The sequence below is a fragment of the Solanum pennellii genome, chromosome 8 (assembly GCF_001406875.1).
Source record: "Solanum pennellii chromosome 8, SPENNV200".
NCBI classification, from domain to species: Eukaryota; Viridiplantae; Streptophyta; class Magnoliopsida; order Solanales; family Solanaceae; genus Solanum; species Solanum pennellii.
Window position 1 is genome coordinate 41,874,724 of NC_028644.1, and position 15,322 is coordinate 41,890,045.

General features: G+C 38.8%; 1 protein-coding gene across 1 annotated transcript in view; it reads left to right on the top strand.

Moving 5' to 3' along the window:
- Nucleotides 1-15,322, top strand: part of LOC107027628 — an 80,643-nt gene that overhangs the window by 45,680 nt on the left and 19,641 nt on the right. The window contains exons 4-8 of the mRNA XM_027919283.1: nt 4,028-4,157; nt 4,830-5,064; nt 7,112-7,215; nt 13,136-13,341; nt 14,187-14,739. Of these exons, the coding sequence (XP_027775084.1) occupies nt 4,028-4,157; nt 4,830-5,064; nt 7,112-7,215; nt 13,136-13,341; nt 14,187-14,739 (1,228 nt within the window). The remainder of the gene's footprint in view (nt 1-4,027; nt 4,158-4,829; nt 5,065-7,111; nt 7,216-13,135; nt 13,342-14,186; nt 14,740-15,322) is intronic.

Here is a 15,322-nt window from a genome sequence, read left to right on the forward strand (position 1 = left end):
TTTTCAAGTATTAAGGAGAGTCCTAAATTGACTATGTTATTATCCAAGCCTAAACTACTTCACACGTTTCACTCTCTCACAATCTATCTCTCATTTTCACCATCTCTTTCACATTGCTCTCTGCCTTAACAACTACAAGAACATAAATTATATTAAGAGTTCTTCACACTTGAAGAACTCACATGAAATTTTAAGAAAAACAAAGTAACCAAAACCATTAAGGCAAGGAGAAGTTGTCCGTTGAGTGGTGTGGACGTTGAGGAAGCTTTGACTTATTTTGGAGAGGGTTTTGGGAAGCAATTTCAACGTTTGAACATCAATTAAGGTATGGGTTTTTTCTCTCTTGGTCCCCTTCCCAAGAGACCCCTTAAGATTCAAGATATTTATTCCGAAAACTAGGGTTGTTTCTCGTTGCATGTCCCTGTCACTAACTCCCATTGAATCATAGGTTGGGTATGTTTGCTGATACAAATTAGGGATGAAATGTATTTTCGTGATGTTTATGTTTAAGTATGCACGTTCGAAATTTTTGTGATTATTGATTATGTTGTTCGAAATCATGTGATAAAGTGATGTGTGTTTGTGCAACTTGTGGCAGTGAAGTTAGTCACTATTGCAGATATGTAATGGCATGTTAATGCTTGTATTTTATGCGCTAAAGTTGTACACAAAGTGATGTTCATAGGGGTGTGAGGTTACTGATTTTGAGTGAAAATACTTGACTAATGTAACTACTAAATTACACCTAACAATAGAGTAAATGTTTTGTGAATTGCACCAAATAAAACTAACATGAAAAGGTAGACGAAAGGAAGCGAAAGTTGGGATTATATTTCAGGCTTGGTGTACTGTAGTTTCGGTCAAACATAAGGCTAAGAACCTGGCTTTTAAAAATGAAAATAGAATAGGTGAGGTCATTGGGGATTTAACTCAAGACCTCACATGTGAAGTATGATAAAAATGTAAAAAGGGGAAATGGGATTAATGGGAATCAAACTCGTGTGGCTACTGTGATTCGCGAAAAAAGAAATGTAAATGGGGATGGGTGGAATCAAAGTCGGCTACTGGTTGGGTAAGGAGAGAACAAATAATTTAAATAAATAAATGGGAGGCATGGGAATCAAACCCACGACCTCCAGGCAGGGAGTGAAAATAGAGAAAATAAAGAAAGGAAAATGTGAGGCGTGGGGATCGAAACCACGACCTCAAGGCTGTGAGGTCTCTATGCCACAACCTCACCGACAAATGCCTAGCCTAGGGAGTTTTAATTAAAAATTTAAATAACGAGGCTGTGGGGGTTCGAACCCACAACCTCCCAATGCCTAGCAAAAAAAAAACAAAGAATAAAATGAAAGAGGCTGTGGGGGTTTGATCCCACAACCTCTTGGATTGGGCGAAAAGGGGCAATGAGATGTTAATGAAAAACAAAAAGGGGTTGTGGCGGTTAGAACCTACATCCTTTCGACCAAATTAATAGGAAAACCAAGTAGAATATTTAAGATACAATGTTATTGTTGGGGTTCAATCTAGAGTCCAATTGTCATGGAGATTAAAATAAAATCATTGAAAAATGTAAATGCTATCCAAGTTATTCTAACTTGGGTTTCCTTTCCGGTACATCCCTATTGATACATAAGTCATACGTGAACAAAATATCCAAGAATAATGCCACCTACTTAGATCAAAATCAAGATCTTGGCATATATACAAGATACATAAGTCTTGTACTACATAATATTAGGAGTATATGAATCACTTAACGAACTATGAATGGAACCTCATGGCTTGTGTGTATAGACTCATAAGTCTAGCATACGTTTAAAATAAGTGAACCTAAGATGTATGTAATGAAATGATGTAACCCTAGAAGGGATACGTACGACTCTAAAACATACAGAATGGCCAAGTTCATTGGCATACGATAAAATTATTATTATGTGATGAAATGATGAAACCCTAGAAGGGTCAAGTAAGAGTGTGAAACACACAAATAGCCAAGTAATTTGTATGTGATGAAATGAACGTTCATGTAAAAAGGGGTGAGTAATTATGAAGAGCAAATGTGCTAACATTTATGAATGTGGTGACAACATGATATGAGGCTAATGTAAAAGATGAGAACAATCTCAAATGAGCCTAAGTAAATGTTACAAAAACCTACTCACCTATGAGAGTGTAAGTTAATGAAGAGACCAATCTCTATGAACACTCTAATGAAGGTATTAAGCTTAACACAATTAATACAAATGATGAGATGAGAAATCATCTAATGAGGTATGATGTCCTCATACTCAAAGCCAGCTTCCATGGCGTATTAGATGAATGAAATGAAACTTTATAATGAGCACCAATAGACTAGGTATGAGCGGTGATGCCTTCTTTCGGGAAGGGCGAAGGTTAATGTAACTGTTATGAGTATGAGGCTGTCTGACATGCCATGTATGGGTCTCCTTATATCTCCTAGTCTTCAAACCTATACTGCCAATATAGGGATATGGCGGGGTTCGATTCCCATGTACGCTAGCATGTTATTCGGTCACTTTGGCCGGTGATTCCACCCTTTTTCGGTGTGGGGTAGAAACTAGATTTCATTATGATCACATGATCTATGTCGGTTAAAGTTAATGTTCCCAATGAATGAATGTGGCCAGCATTAAATGATGCACATAATGAAATGAATGATACCAAAGGTGTAAGGATAGGATAATCAAAAGGCGAGTTAGATTCAAGTAATGACATTAGGTCATTCTTTGTCATTGCACAACGAACCTAATGAAAGTCTCAAACTACAGTCTACCTATAACTAGTGTTTACACTGGCCTATGAATGAAATAAAATTGAGTACATAGGAATGAGAGAAGCAGATATGCTAATGAAGACTCCCTAGTTGAGGTCCCATCTATTGATCCCTCATTTCTGGGATGTCTTAATGTTAAGTCCATGATTCCAAGGTCTCATGGCATATGAATGAATGATATTAAAGAAGTTATGTGCTACATGCAAAATGTGTTGTATACTATATGATATGTTCTATGTGTAAACGTTATGTGCTGTGTGCAAATGTGAAACGTATGATGATATATGTTATTTTCATGGCATAACTTTCCTATTCCAAATCTGGAAAGCTCACTGACTTTACTAATCCAAATTTGGAAATCTCATTGACGTTCCTAATCCAAATTTTGAAACTTTCGTAATCTCAATTTGGCAAGTCCATTGACTTGATTTCCAAAAATCATATTGTTATGAAAGAGATAGTCTTTATCATGTATGTCCTTGATGTGTGCCTGATTATACCCATACTTAGTACAAGTGTGTACTAACCCTATACAAACTCTACTATTTTAGGTGCAGGCACAGGTGGACGATAGAACTATAGGATCATCGTTGCAGTCATCCGGATGTCTAGCATTCATTCGGAGTTGGTAGGTCCTCATGCTTTCGAGGATGATGATGTTTTATATTCTAGCTTAGTTTTAGAGTTGAGCTAGTGGAGCATGTTCCACTACTGTTTATTTCCTGTTTTTATTTAGACTATGTATTGGTGCAAATTTGGCAATTATACTCTTAATAAGAATTGAATTATTTTCTTCTGTTTCTTATCTCTTAATGTTAGATGGTTGATGGTGAACAATTACGTATTAATGAGAAATGTTTTTATAAGTATGTAAGAAACTAAAATTTTTAAATTTTCCTCTAAAATTAACCTTTGTAAAGTAAGAATGACGTAAGTATGCTTGTCTGCGACCTCTGTGAGGTCAACGACGCCGGTCATGTCTGGGGTCTAAATTCAAGTCATGACAAAATTGGTATCATAGCACTAGGTTTAATATAGAGAATAATAAGTTCACATCAACCACATTGAGTAGTTTCTAAGTCTTGGTAGGAAGTGCACCACTATCATGGATTAGAGACTGCATGATGCGTAGGAAAGTTTCCCTTCTTCTAATATTATCGTGCTTTTCCTGATGTCTGAGTTCTTGGTGTTATGAGCGTGTCTAACATCAATCCTTGTTGTTTTTCATAGACTGAATACTAGGAGAGCTAATGGTCAAAGGAGGGGAGGAGCAGCTGTTGGGGCTACTCAGAATCCACCGCAGGCTCTAGCTGAAGGAGTAGCTATACCCGTTAACCCCGCTGGGTTGAGTGATGCTGACGTGGGGGCATATCTGGACTAGATTGCAGAGGACAGTACTATGCAGGCCCACGCTATGACTGCCCAGGTCAACCGACAGAATGTTCAGAGGGAGAACCCACCGATTCGTAGCATGGCGGACAGGCTGCGATACTTTACAAGGATGAACCCTCCTATTTTCACAGGGTATCAGACATAAGAAGATCCTTAGGAATTTGTGGACGAGGTGCATAAAATTTTGGTTGCTATGGGGGCCACATATATTGAGAAGGCTGAGCTGGCTTCCTATCAGCTCAAGGATGTTGCACAGACTGGTGCAAGATGTGGCAAGATAGCCGATTTTTGGGTGGAGTTCCAGTCACTTGGGATTTCTTTAAGATAGCCTTTATTGAGAGATTCATTCCCAGATAGATGAGGGAAGGCAAGTTTAAGGAGTTTATCAACCTTAAACAAAGATCCATGACACTCAGGGAGTATTCCCTGAAGTTTGTTAAGCTATCAAGGTATGTTACTTTCCTTAGTATTTAATAATAAGAATGAGGAGAGTATTGAGGTTTGTTGAATTATCAAAGTGTGCTACTTCCCTGGTTTCGAACAGCAGAGATGAAATGAGCAGGTTCCTCACAGGAATCAATGGAGACCTGGAGGAGGAGTGTCGGTCTGCGATGCTCCATGATAATATGGACCTTTCCAGGTTGATGGTGCATGTTCAGCAGGTGGAGGACAGCGCAGAAAGAGTGGTATTCGTGATGCTAGGAGGCCTAGGCCTCAAGATCTAGCAGGTCCTAACCATGGAGGCCACAGAAATAACTTTGGCATCCGTGAGCAGCCAAGGTTCAAGAAGGGACAACAGAGTTCTTGGAAATTTATTCATCAAAGAAGCACTACACCTAGAGGAGGCAGACTTGAGCCCAAGAAGGGAAATGGAGGTGAGACGCAACGTCCTAAAAAGAACTATGCTAAGTCTGGCCTAGCTCACAGTGGAGAGTGTAGATAGGGTACTAATGCCTGCTTCGGTTGCGGTAAGAGTGGACACTTGGTTAGAGAGTTCCCTCAGAACAGAGGTCAGGCTGGAGGTAATGCTCAGCCTAGGCCTAATCGATAGGGTGCATCAGCAGCCGAGCCTCCTAAGAGGAACAAATTTTATTCCCTGAAGGGCAGGGGGGAGCAGGAGAATTCCGTTGATGTGGTCACAGGTATGCTGCAAATATTCTCAACTTCTATTTATGCTTTATTTGATCTAGGGTCTTTCCTTTGTAACTCCTTTGCTTGCTCTCACTTTTGAGATATTGCCTGAAGTTCTGCATGATCTTATAGTGGTTAGTACACCTTTAGGATAAAATCTAAGAACTGATAGAGCATACAAGGACTGCCCAATAGTTGTAAGTGGTAAAACTATGTGTGCGTACTCTATTGAGTTACCGTGCATGATTTTGATTTCTATTCTTTGCATGGACTGGCTTCACAGTTTTTATTCTTTCTTGGACTGCCGTAGTAGAGTGGTGACATTTCGTTTCCCTAATGAAGAGGAGCTATTCTGGGAAGGGTAAAACTCGAGTCGTCCTAACCTCTTGATTACTAACCTTAAGGTCAATAAAATGTTGTCCAAGGGGTTGTTGTGTCATCTTGTTAGTGTTAATATTTTGATCATGACATTCCTTCCATAGGCTCAACGCCTGTATTGAATGAGTTCCTTGATGTATTTCCTGATGAATAGCCTGGAGTCCCCCCCCCCTTGAGAGATTGACTTTGGTATCGACTTAGAACCCGATACTAAACCAATTTCAATTCCTCCTTATAGAATGTCTCCAGCAGAACTCAATGAGTTGAAGCTGCAGTTCAAAAATCTCACTGATAAGGGTTTCATTCAGACAAACATATCCCCTTCGGACGCTCTAGTGTTTTTTGTAAAGAAGAAAGATGGAAGCCTTAGGATGTGTATCGATTATCGACAGCTCAACAAAGTCACTATCAAGAACAAGTATCCACTTCCTAGTATAAATGACTTGTTTTACCAACTCCAAGGGTCTAGTTTCTTTTCAAAAATTGATCTTCATTCAGGGCACCATCAGCTTAGGGTTAGGGATGGAGATATCCCAAAGATAACCTTTCATACCAGCTATGGTCACTATGAGTTTCTAGTCATGTCAATTGGTCTCACGAATGCACCTGTTGCATTTATGGATCTCATGAACAGGGTCTTCCATGAATACCTTGACTCTTTCGTCATAGTATTTATTGATGACATTCTCATCTACTCTAAGACCAATGAAGAGCATCAACATCATTTGAGACTAACCTTGCAGGTACTTAGACAACATCAGTTGTATGACAAATTCAACAAGTTTGAATTCTAGCTGAGATCAGTGAATTTACTGGGTCATGTTGTGTCCGTTGAGGGTGTAGAGGTGAACCCTAGGAAGACTGAAGTTGTTAAGAGCTGGCCATAGCCCCTTACTCTCACTGACATCCGTACCTTTCTGGGATTGGCTGGTTACTACCGCAGGTCTGTGAAGGGATTTTCTTCCATTATTTTGCCAATAATAGCTTTGAAGAATAAGAAATCCAACTTTGAATGGACGGAGACTTGTGAGAAGAGGTTTCAGGAGCTTAAGGACAGACTCACTTAAGCCCCGGTGCTTACTCTGCCTATGTGTGGTGAGAATTACACTTTTTATTGTGATGCATCTAGAGTAGGTTTGGGTTGTGTTCTTATGCAGGCTGGTAAGGTGATAGCCTTTGCTTCCAGACAGCTAAAGGTTAATGAGAGGAATTATCCCACTCATGACCTGGAGTTGGCAGATTTGGTGTTTGCACTGACGATGTGGAGGCATTATCTTTATGGAGTGCATGTGGATATGTTCACAGACCATAAGAGTCTCCAGTACGTGTTCACACAGAGGGAGTTGAATCTACGTCAGCGGAGATGGTTGGAGCGGTTGAAGGATTATGACATGAATGTGCACTACCATCCAGGTAAGGCTTATGTTATGGCTGATGCTTTGAGCAGGATGAGCATGGGGAGTACAACTCAAGTTGAGGACGAGAAGAAGGAGTTGGCAAAAGAGGCACACAGACTGGCAAGACTTGATGTGCAATTATTTTACTCTACTTGTGGGGGTGTTTCAGTTCATCTTAATTCTGAATAATCCTTGGTAGTTGAAGTCAAGAAAGGGTCAGCTTCTTCATCCTGTGTTGATGGAGCTGAAGGACTCAGTGTTGTTATAAATGAATGAGTCTTTCTCTTTGGGAAGTGATGGCATACTTAGATACCAGGACAGGATGTGTGTACCTAATGTGGATGATTTACAGACCCGGATTGTGGTAGAGGCCCATGGTTCCTGATATTCCATACACCCAGGTTCCATCAAGATGTATGATGATCTTAAGCAGATCTATTGGTGGGATGGCATGAAGAAGGACATTGTAGAATATGAGGCTAAGTGTCCTAATTTTCAGCAAGTTAAGGCAGCATCTTAAGCCTGGCGGTCTGTCTCAAATTAGTGAGGTTCCGACTTGAAAGTGGGAGACCATTAATACGAACTTCGTTGTTGGTCTTCCGAGGACTAGGAGGTAGTTGGACTCCATATGGGTTATTGGGAATAGATTGACTAAGTCTGCCCACTTTATCCCTGTGAAGTCTACTTACAGAGACGAGGATTATGCAAGACTTTATATTGATGACATTGTGAGATGGCATGGGATTCCTTTGTCTATCATTTCAGATAGAGGAGCTCAGTTTAATTAACATTTCTAGAGATCTTTCCAGAAAAGCTTAGGCACGTAGGTAAAGCTTAGTACAACCTTTCATCCTCAGACTGATGGGCAGGCAAAGCGCACCGTTCAGGCATTGGAGGACATGTTGAGAGCGTGTGTGATTGACTTCAGAGGTAGCTGGGATGACCATCCTCCTTTGATAGAGTTCTCGTATAATAATAGCTATTACTCCAGAACTTGGATGGCACCTTTTGAGGCACTATATGGTAGAAGGTGAAGATCTCCAATTGGGTGGTTCGAAGTTGGAATGTCATCCATTTTGGGTCCAGATATCATTCATGAGGCCTTAGAGAAGGTCAGAGTGATTTGGGACACGTTGGCTATTGCTTAAAGCCGACATAAGTCATATGCGGACAATAGAAAGCATCCTTAGAGTTTGATGTTGGTGACCAAGTTGACTTTAGATATCACCTATGAAATGGGTGATGAGGTTTGGTAGAAAAGGGAAGCAGAGTCCGAGGTATGGTGGACTATATGAGATCCTTCAACGTGTTGGTGAGGTGGCCTATGAGTTAGAATTGCCTGCGGAGTTAGCTTCTGTTCATCCAGTCTTTCATGTCTCAATGTTGAAGAAGTGCCTGGGTGATTTAGCATCGATCCTACCTGTTGAAGGTTTGGGGCTTGATGAAGAATTGTCTTATGTGGAGGTACCTGTTGAGATCTTAGACAGACAGGTCAAGCGACTGAGGAACAAGGAGATTGCCGAAGTGAAGGTATTGTGGAGAAATAATATTGTTGAAGGTGCTACGTGGAAGGTTGAGGCCGACATGAGATCCCGCTACCCTCATCTTTTCATCTCTTGAGGTTAGAGTTCCTACTCTTAAGTTTATGTTTCCTTATCTCTCCGTATTTTGTTGCTATTACTTAACTGTGCAAAGTGATTATGTTATGGTCTGACTGGTATTACGATATGTAGTGGTAGTGTCATTTGGGGACGAATGTTCCTGGGGGGGGGGATAATGTAACAACCCTAAGAAAATGAATAAGCTAAGAAATGCTTAACGTGTAAAGAATGCTTGCGATTAGGCCAACGTTCACACGGATTGATACGCGTAGAACCAGACCTTAGAACCATTACTACAGCCAAGCCTACTAACTGGGGGAGTTAGTTAATGTTGGAAATGTTTTAATCAACCTTATAGGGCTCTCGAAAAAGAAGATTTAATCGAAGGAGTCTTTACCGGACTTAAAAAGAGGAAATCTTAAGTTTTGAGGGTCTAGGGGTAACATGTTCTTTTACCAGGCTAAGGTTGATATCGTAATTACCCTAAATATATAATTAGTTAATTACTTAAAAAGATGGAGGGGAAAATTGGGGAGAGAGAGGGCCGAAATTGTGCTCTTGAAGTGAAGTCTTGCACCACCTGGGTTTGAACCTAGGTGGAAGCAATGATTTAAATTGTTTTTATTTAAATTGATAAATTAATTATTTTATTTAATATTTATTATCTGATTTAAGAAAAAGGAAAATCAGATTTTTATTATTATTTTTTCAAGTATTAAGGAGAGTCCTCAATTGACTATGTCATTATCTAAGCCTAAACAACTTCACACGTTTCACTCTCTCACATTCTATCTCTCATTTTTCACCATCTCTTTCATGTTGCTCTCTGCCATAAAAACTACAAGAACAGAAATTATATTAAGAGTCCTTCATACTTGAAGAACTCACATGAAATTTTAAGAAAAACAAAGTAACCAAAACAATTAAGGCAAAGAGAAGTTGTCTGTTGAGTGGTGTGGACGTTGAGGAAGCTTGGACTGATTTTTTTTGAGAGGGTTTTGGGAAGCAAGTTCAACGTTTGAACATCAATTAAGGTATGGGTTTTCTCTCTCTTGGTACCTTTCCCAAGAGACACCTTAAGATTCAAGATATTTATTCCGAAAACTAGGGTTGTTCCAAGTTGCGTGTCCCTGTCAGTAGCTCCAATTGAATAATAGGTTGGGTATGTTTGCTGATACAAATTAGGGATGAAATGTGTTTTTGTTATGTTTATGTTTAAGTATGCATTTTCGAAATTGTGTGAATATTGATGATGTTGTTCAAAATCATGTGAAAAAGTGATGTGTGTGTGCAACGTGTGGCAGTGAAGTTAGTCACTGTTGCAGATGTGTAATGACATGTTAATCCTTGTATTTTATGTGCTAAGGTTGTACACAACGTGATGTTCATATGGGGTGTGAGGTTACTGATTTTGAGTGAAAACGCTAGGCTAATGTAACTACTAAATTACATCTCACAATACACTAAATGTTTTTTGAAATGCCCCAACGAAACTAACATGAAAGGTTGATGAAAAGAAGCTAAAGTTGGAATTAAATTTCCAGCTTGGTGTACTATAGTTTCGGTCAAAAATAAGGCCGAGAACCTGGTTTTAAAAAATGAAAATAGAATAGGTGAGGTCATTGGGGGTTGAACTCAAGACCTCACATGTGAAGTATTCTAAAAATGTAAAGGGGGGAAATGGGATTAAGGGGAATCGAACTCGTGTGGCTACTGTGATTAGCGAAAAAAGAAATGTAAATGGGGCGGGGGGGGGGGGAATCTAATTCGGCTACTGGTTGGGTAAGCAGAGAACAAATAATTTAAGTAAATAAATGGTAGGCATGGGAATCGAACCCACGGCCTCCAGGAAGCTAGTGAAAGAAGAGAAAATCAAGAAAGGAAAATGTGAGGCGTGGGAATCGAACCCACGACCTCAAGGATGTAATTGAGAAGGTAAATTTAAAAAAGAAAAATGAGGTGAGGCTGTGGGGACTCAATCCCACAACCTCACTGCCAGACGCCTAGCATATGGAGTTTTAATTAAAAATTTAAATAAGGAGGTTGTGGGGGTTAGAACCCACAACCTCCAAATGCCCAGCGAAAAAGAGAGTAAAATTAAGGAGGTTGTGGTTGATCCCACAACATCTTGGTTTGGGAGAAAAGGGGCAATGAGATGTTAATGAAAAATAAAAAGGGGTTGTGGGGGTTCGAACCCACATCCCTTCGGCTAAATTAAGAGGAAAACCAAGTAGAATATTAAAGATACGATGTTATTGTTGGGGTTCAATCTAGAGTCCAATTGTCATGGAGATTAAAAATAAAATCATTGAAAAATAATCCAAGTGATTCGAACTTGGGTTTCCTTGACCAAATATCCGTATTGATACATAAGTCATACGCGAACAAAATAACCAAGAATAATGCCACCTAATTAGATTGAAATCAAGATCTTGGAATATATACAAGATACATAAGTCTTGTACTACATAATATTAGGAGTATATGAATCACTTAACGAACTATGAATTAGACCTCATGGCTTGTGTGTATAGACTCATAAGTCTACCATACGTTTAAAAGAAGTGAACCTAAGATGTATGTAATGAAATAATGTAACCCTACAAGGGTTAAGTACGAGTGTAAAACATACAGAATGGCCAAGTTCATTGGCATACGATGAAATGATTATTATGTGATAAAATGATGAAACCCTAGAAGAGTCAAGTAAGAGTGTGAAACACTCAAATAGCCAAGTGTATTGGTATGTGATGAAATGAATATTCATGTAAAAAGGGGTGAGTAATTATGAACAACAAATGTCCTAATGTGTATGAATGTTTTGACAACATGATATGAGGCTAATGTAAAAGATGAGAACAATCTCAAATGAGCCTAAGTAAATGTTACAAAAACGTAATCACCTTTGAGAGTGTAAGTTAATGAAGAGACCAGTTCCTATGAACACTCTAATGAAGGAATTGAGCTTAACACACTCAATACAAATGATGAGATGAGAAATCATGTAATGAGCTATGATATCCTCATACTAGAAGCCAACTTCTGTGACGTATGAGAAGAATGAAATGGAACTTTATAGTGAGCACCAATAGACTAGGTATGAGCGGTGATGCCTTCTTTCAGGAAAGGTGAAGGTTTACGGAACTCTCATGAGATGACGCTGTCCGGCATGCCGGGTATGGGTCTCTTTATATCTCGTAGTCTTCAAACCTATACTGCCAATATAGGGATATGGCGGTGTTCGATTCCCATGTACGCTAGCATGTTATTGGGTCACTTTGGCCGGTGATACCACCTTTTTTTGGTGTAGGGTAGACACTAATTTCATGATGATCACATGATCTATGTCAGTTAAAGTTAATGTTCCCAATGAATGAATGAGGCCATCTTCAAATGATGCACATAATGAAATAAATGATACCAAAGGTGTTAGGATATGATAATCGAAAGGTGAGTTAGATTCTTGTAATGACATTAGGTCATTCTTGGTCATTGCACAACGAACCTAATGTTAAGTCCATGATTGCAAGGTCTCATGGCATATAAATTACTGATATTAAAGAAGTTATGTGCTACATGCAAAATGTGTTGTATGATATATGATATGTGCTATGCGTAATTGTTATGTGCTGTGTGCAAATGTGAAACGTATAATGATGTATGTTATTCTCATGGCATAACATTCCTATTCGAAATCATGAAATCTCACTGACTTTCCTAATCAAAATTTGGAAAGTTCATTGACTTTCCTAATCCAAATTTGGGAACTTTCCTAATATCAATTTTGCAAGTCCACTAATTTGACTTCAAAAAATCATGTTGTTAGGAAATAGCTATTCTTTATCATGCATGTCTTTTGTGTGTGCTTTCATATACCCATGCTTAGTACATGTTTGTAGTAACCCGATACAAACTCTACTATTTTGGGTGCAGGCACGAGTTGACGATAGAGTTACAGGATCATCGTTGCTGTCATCAGGACGTCCAGCATTCATCCAGAGTTGGTAGGTCCGCATGCTTTCGAAGATGCTGCTGTTTTATATTCTAGCTTAGTTTTAGAGTTGAGATAGTGGAGAATGTTCCACTAGTAATCTTTCTTGTTTTTATTCAGACTATGTATTGTTGCCATTTTGGCAATTATACACTTAATAAGAATTGAAGTATTTCCTTCAGTTGCTTATCTCTTAATGTTAGATCGTTGATGGTTAACAGTTATGTATTAATGAGAATGTTTTTATAAGTATGCTAAGAAAAAAAAATTTTCAAATTTTCCTTTAAAATTAACCTTTGTAAAGTAAGAATGACGTAAGTAGGCTTGTCTGCGACCTCTGAGAGGTCAACAACGCCACTCTCGTCTGAGGTCTAGATTCTAGTCGTGACACTACTTTTATGGTGTGCATTTTTATGTATTTACTGATTATAAAAGTCTTCAATATCAGTTTACACAAAAGGATTTGAATCTCCAACAAAGAATATGGTTAGAATTATTGAAGGATTACAAGATTATTGTCGTTTACCACCCTTGCAAGACCAATGTGGTTGCAGATGCTTTGAGTCGTATGCTTATGGGTTGTGTCTCTCATGTTAAAGAAGATAAGAAAGAACTTGTGAAAGATGTTCGTAGGTTTCCTCGATTAGGTGTGTGGTAAGAAGATTCTACAAAGGGTGGTTCCATGGTCCATCATAACTTCGACTCATTATTATTGGTGGAGGTGAAATCTAAGCAGTATCTTGATCCACTATTTATGGAGTTGAAAGAATCGGTAGTTGGTAAGCTCAATGAGTCATTCTCACAGGGGGGGGGGAAGGTGTTCTTAGGTACAAAGAGAGATTGAGTGTACCCGATGTTGAGGATTTGAGAAATCAAATTCTAGAAGAAGCTCATGGTTCTCGCTATTCTATACATCCAGTTGCCACAAATATGTATCATGATCTTAGAGTGATTTATTGGTGGGATTATTTAAAGGGAGACATCGTGGAGTTTGTTTTTAAGCGTCCAAACTGACAACAAGTTAAAGCTAAGGATCTCAAATCCGGTGGTTTAACCCAAATAATGGATGTTCCTACTTAGAAGTGGAAAGCCATAAATATGGACTTTGTTATTGGGTTACCTCAAACCCGGAGGCAAAATGATTCAATATGGATTATTGTGGATAGGTTGACCAAATCTGTCAACTTTTTTCCTGTTAAGTCTACTTACACTGCCAAAGAATATGCAAGGATCTACACTAATGAGATTGTGAGTCTTCATGGGATTCCTTTGTCCATCATTTCGGATAGAGGAGCCCAATTCACTTCTCATTTTTTGAAGGCTTTTCAATATTGTTTAGGTACTCAAGTGAAACTTAGCACCACATTTCATCCTCAGACGGATGGTCAAGTGGAACATACCATTCGGACACTTGAAGACATGTTAAGAGCCTTTGTCATTGATTTCAAGAGAAGTTGGGATGATCATTTAACTTTGATTGAGTTTCCTTGCAACAATAGCTATCATTCGAGCATATCCATGGCACATTATAAAGCTCTTTATGGTAGAAGGTGTAGATCTCCGGTTGGCTGGTTTGAGGTTCGTGAGTCCTCAGTCCTTGCTCTAGGGATTATCTATGAGGCTATAGAGAAAGTTCGACTAATAAAGGATAGATTGAAGACATCCTATAGTAGGCAAAAGTCTTATTCCGACAATAGAAGAAGAGATCAGGAGTTTGAAATAGTTGATCATGTCTACTTGAAGATTTCACCTATGAAAGGGTTGATGATATTCAATAAGAAGGGAAAGTTGAGTACTCGGTATGTTGGTCCTTATGAGATTTTACAACGAATCTGGAAGGTTGCCTATGAGTTGAAACTACCTAGTGAACTCTCTTCGGTTCATGCAGTGTTTCATGTTTTTATGCTCAAGAAATGCATAGGCGACCCAGTATCCATTCAGCCTATTGAAGGTTTAAGAGTGGATGAGAAACTCTCCTATGATGAGGTTTCGATTGAGATCCTAGATCGCCAAGTAAAGAAGTTAAGAAACAAAGAGGTTGCCTCTGTAAAGGTATATGGAGGAACCATCTTGTCGAGGGTGCAACATAGAAGGATGAATCCGTCATAATGTCCCGCTACCTTCATATTTTTATTCCTTGAGGTTATACATTCCTCTTGATAGAGAAATTAATGAATAATCATGAAACTAACTTGTCTTCCTATGTAGGTGCATGTTTGGTAAAAGTTGTGCGAACAAGAGTTTTAAGAAAATGCAATCATACTCTATTCTTGCACATATGTGAAATATGTATGCACGTGTCTTCTTCAGATTATGTTTTTTTGTTGTTGTCTTAAGAATAACGATAGCATGATAAATCTTTCATGCATTTTGAGCTTATTATAAGGTGGAGAAGGAAATTCCTTACTATATGCTATGAATATGGAGCTCTTATTTGTTGTGTATCATGAATTGAGTGCTATGTGTTATTGTCACAACCCAAAACCGAGCCGCGACTGGCACCCACACTTACCCTCCTATGTGAGCGAACCAACCAATCTAAACCTTAACATTTTAACCATAATGAACAAAATACGATGCGGAAGACTTAAACTCATTAATAAAAAGACAATTCAATAACTTCTAAAAATTCAAC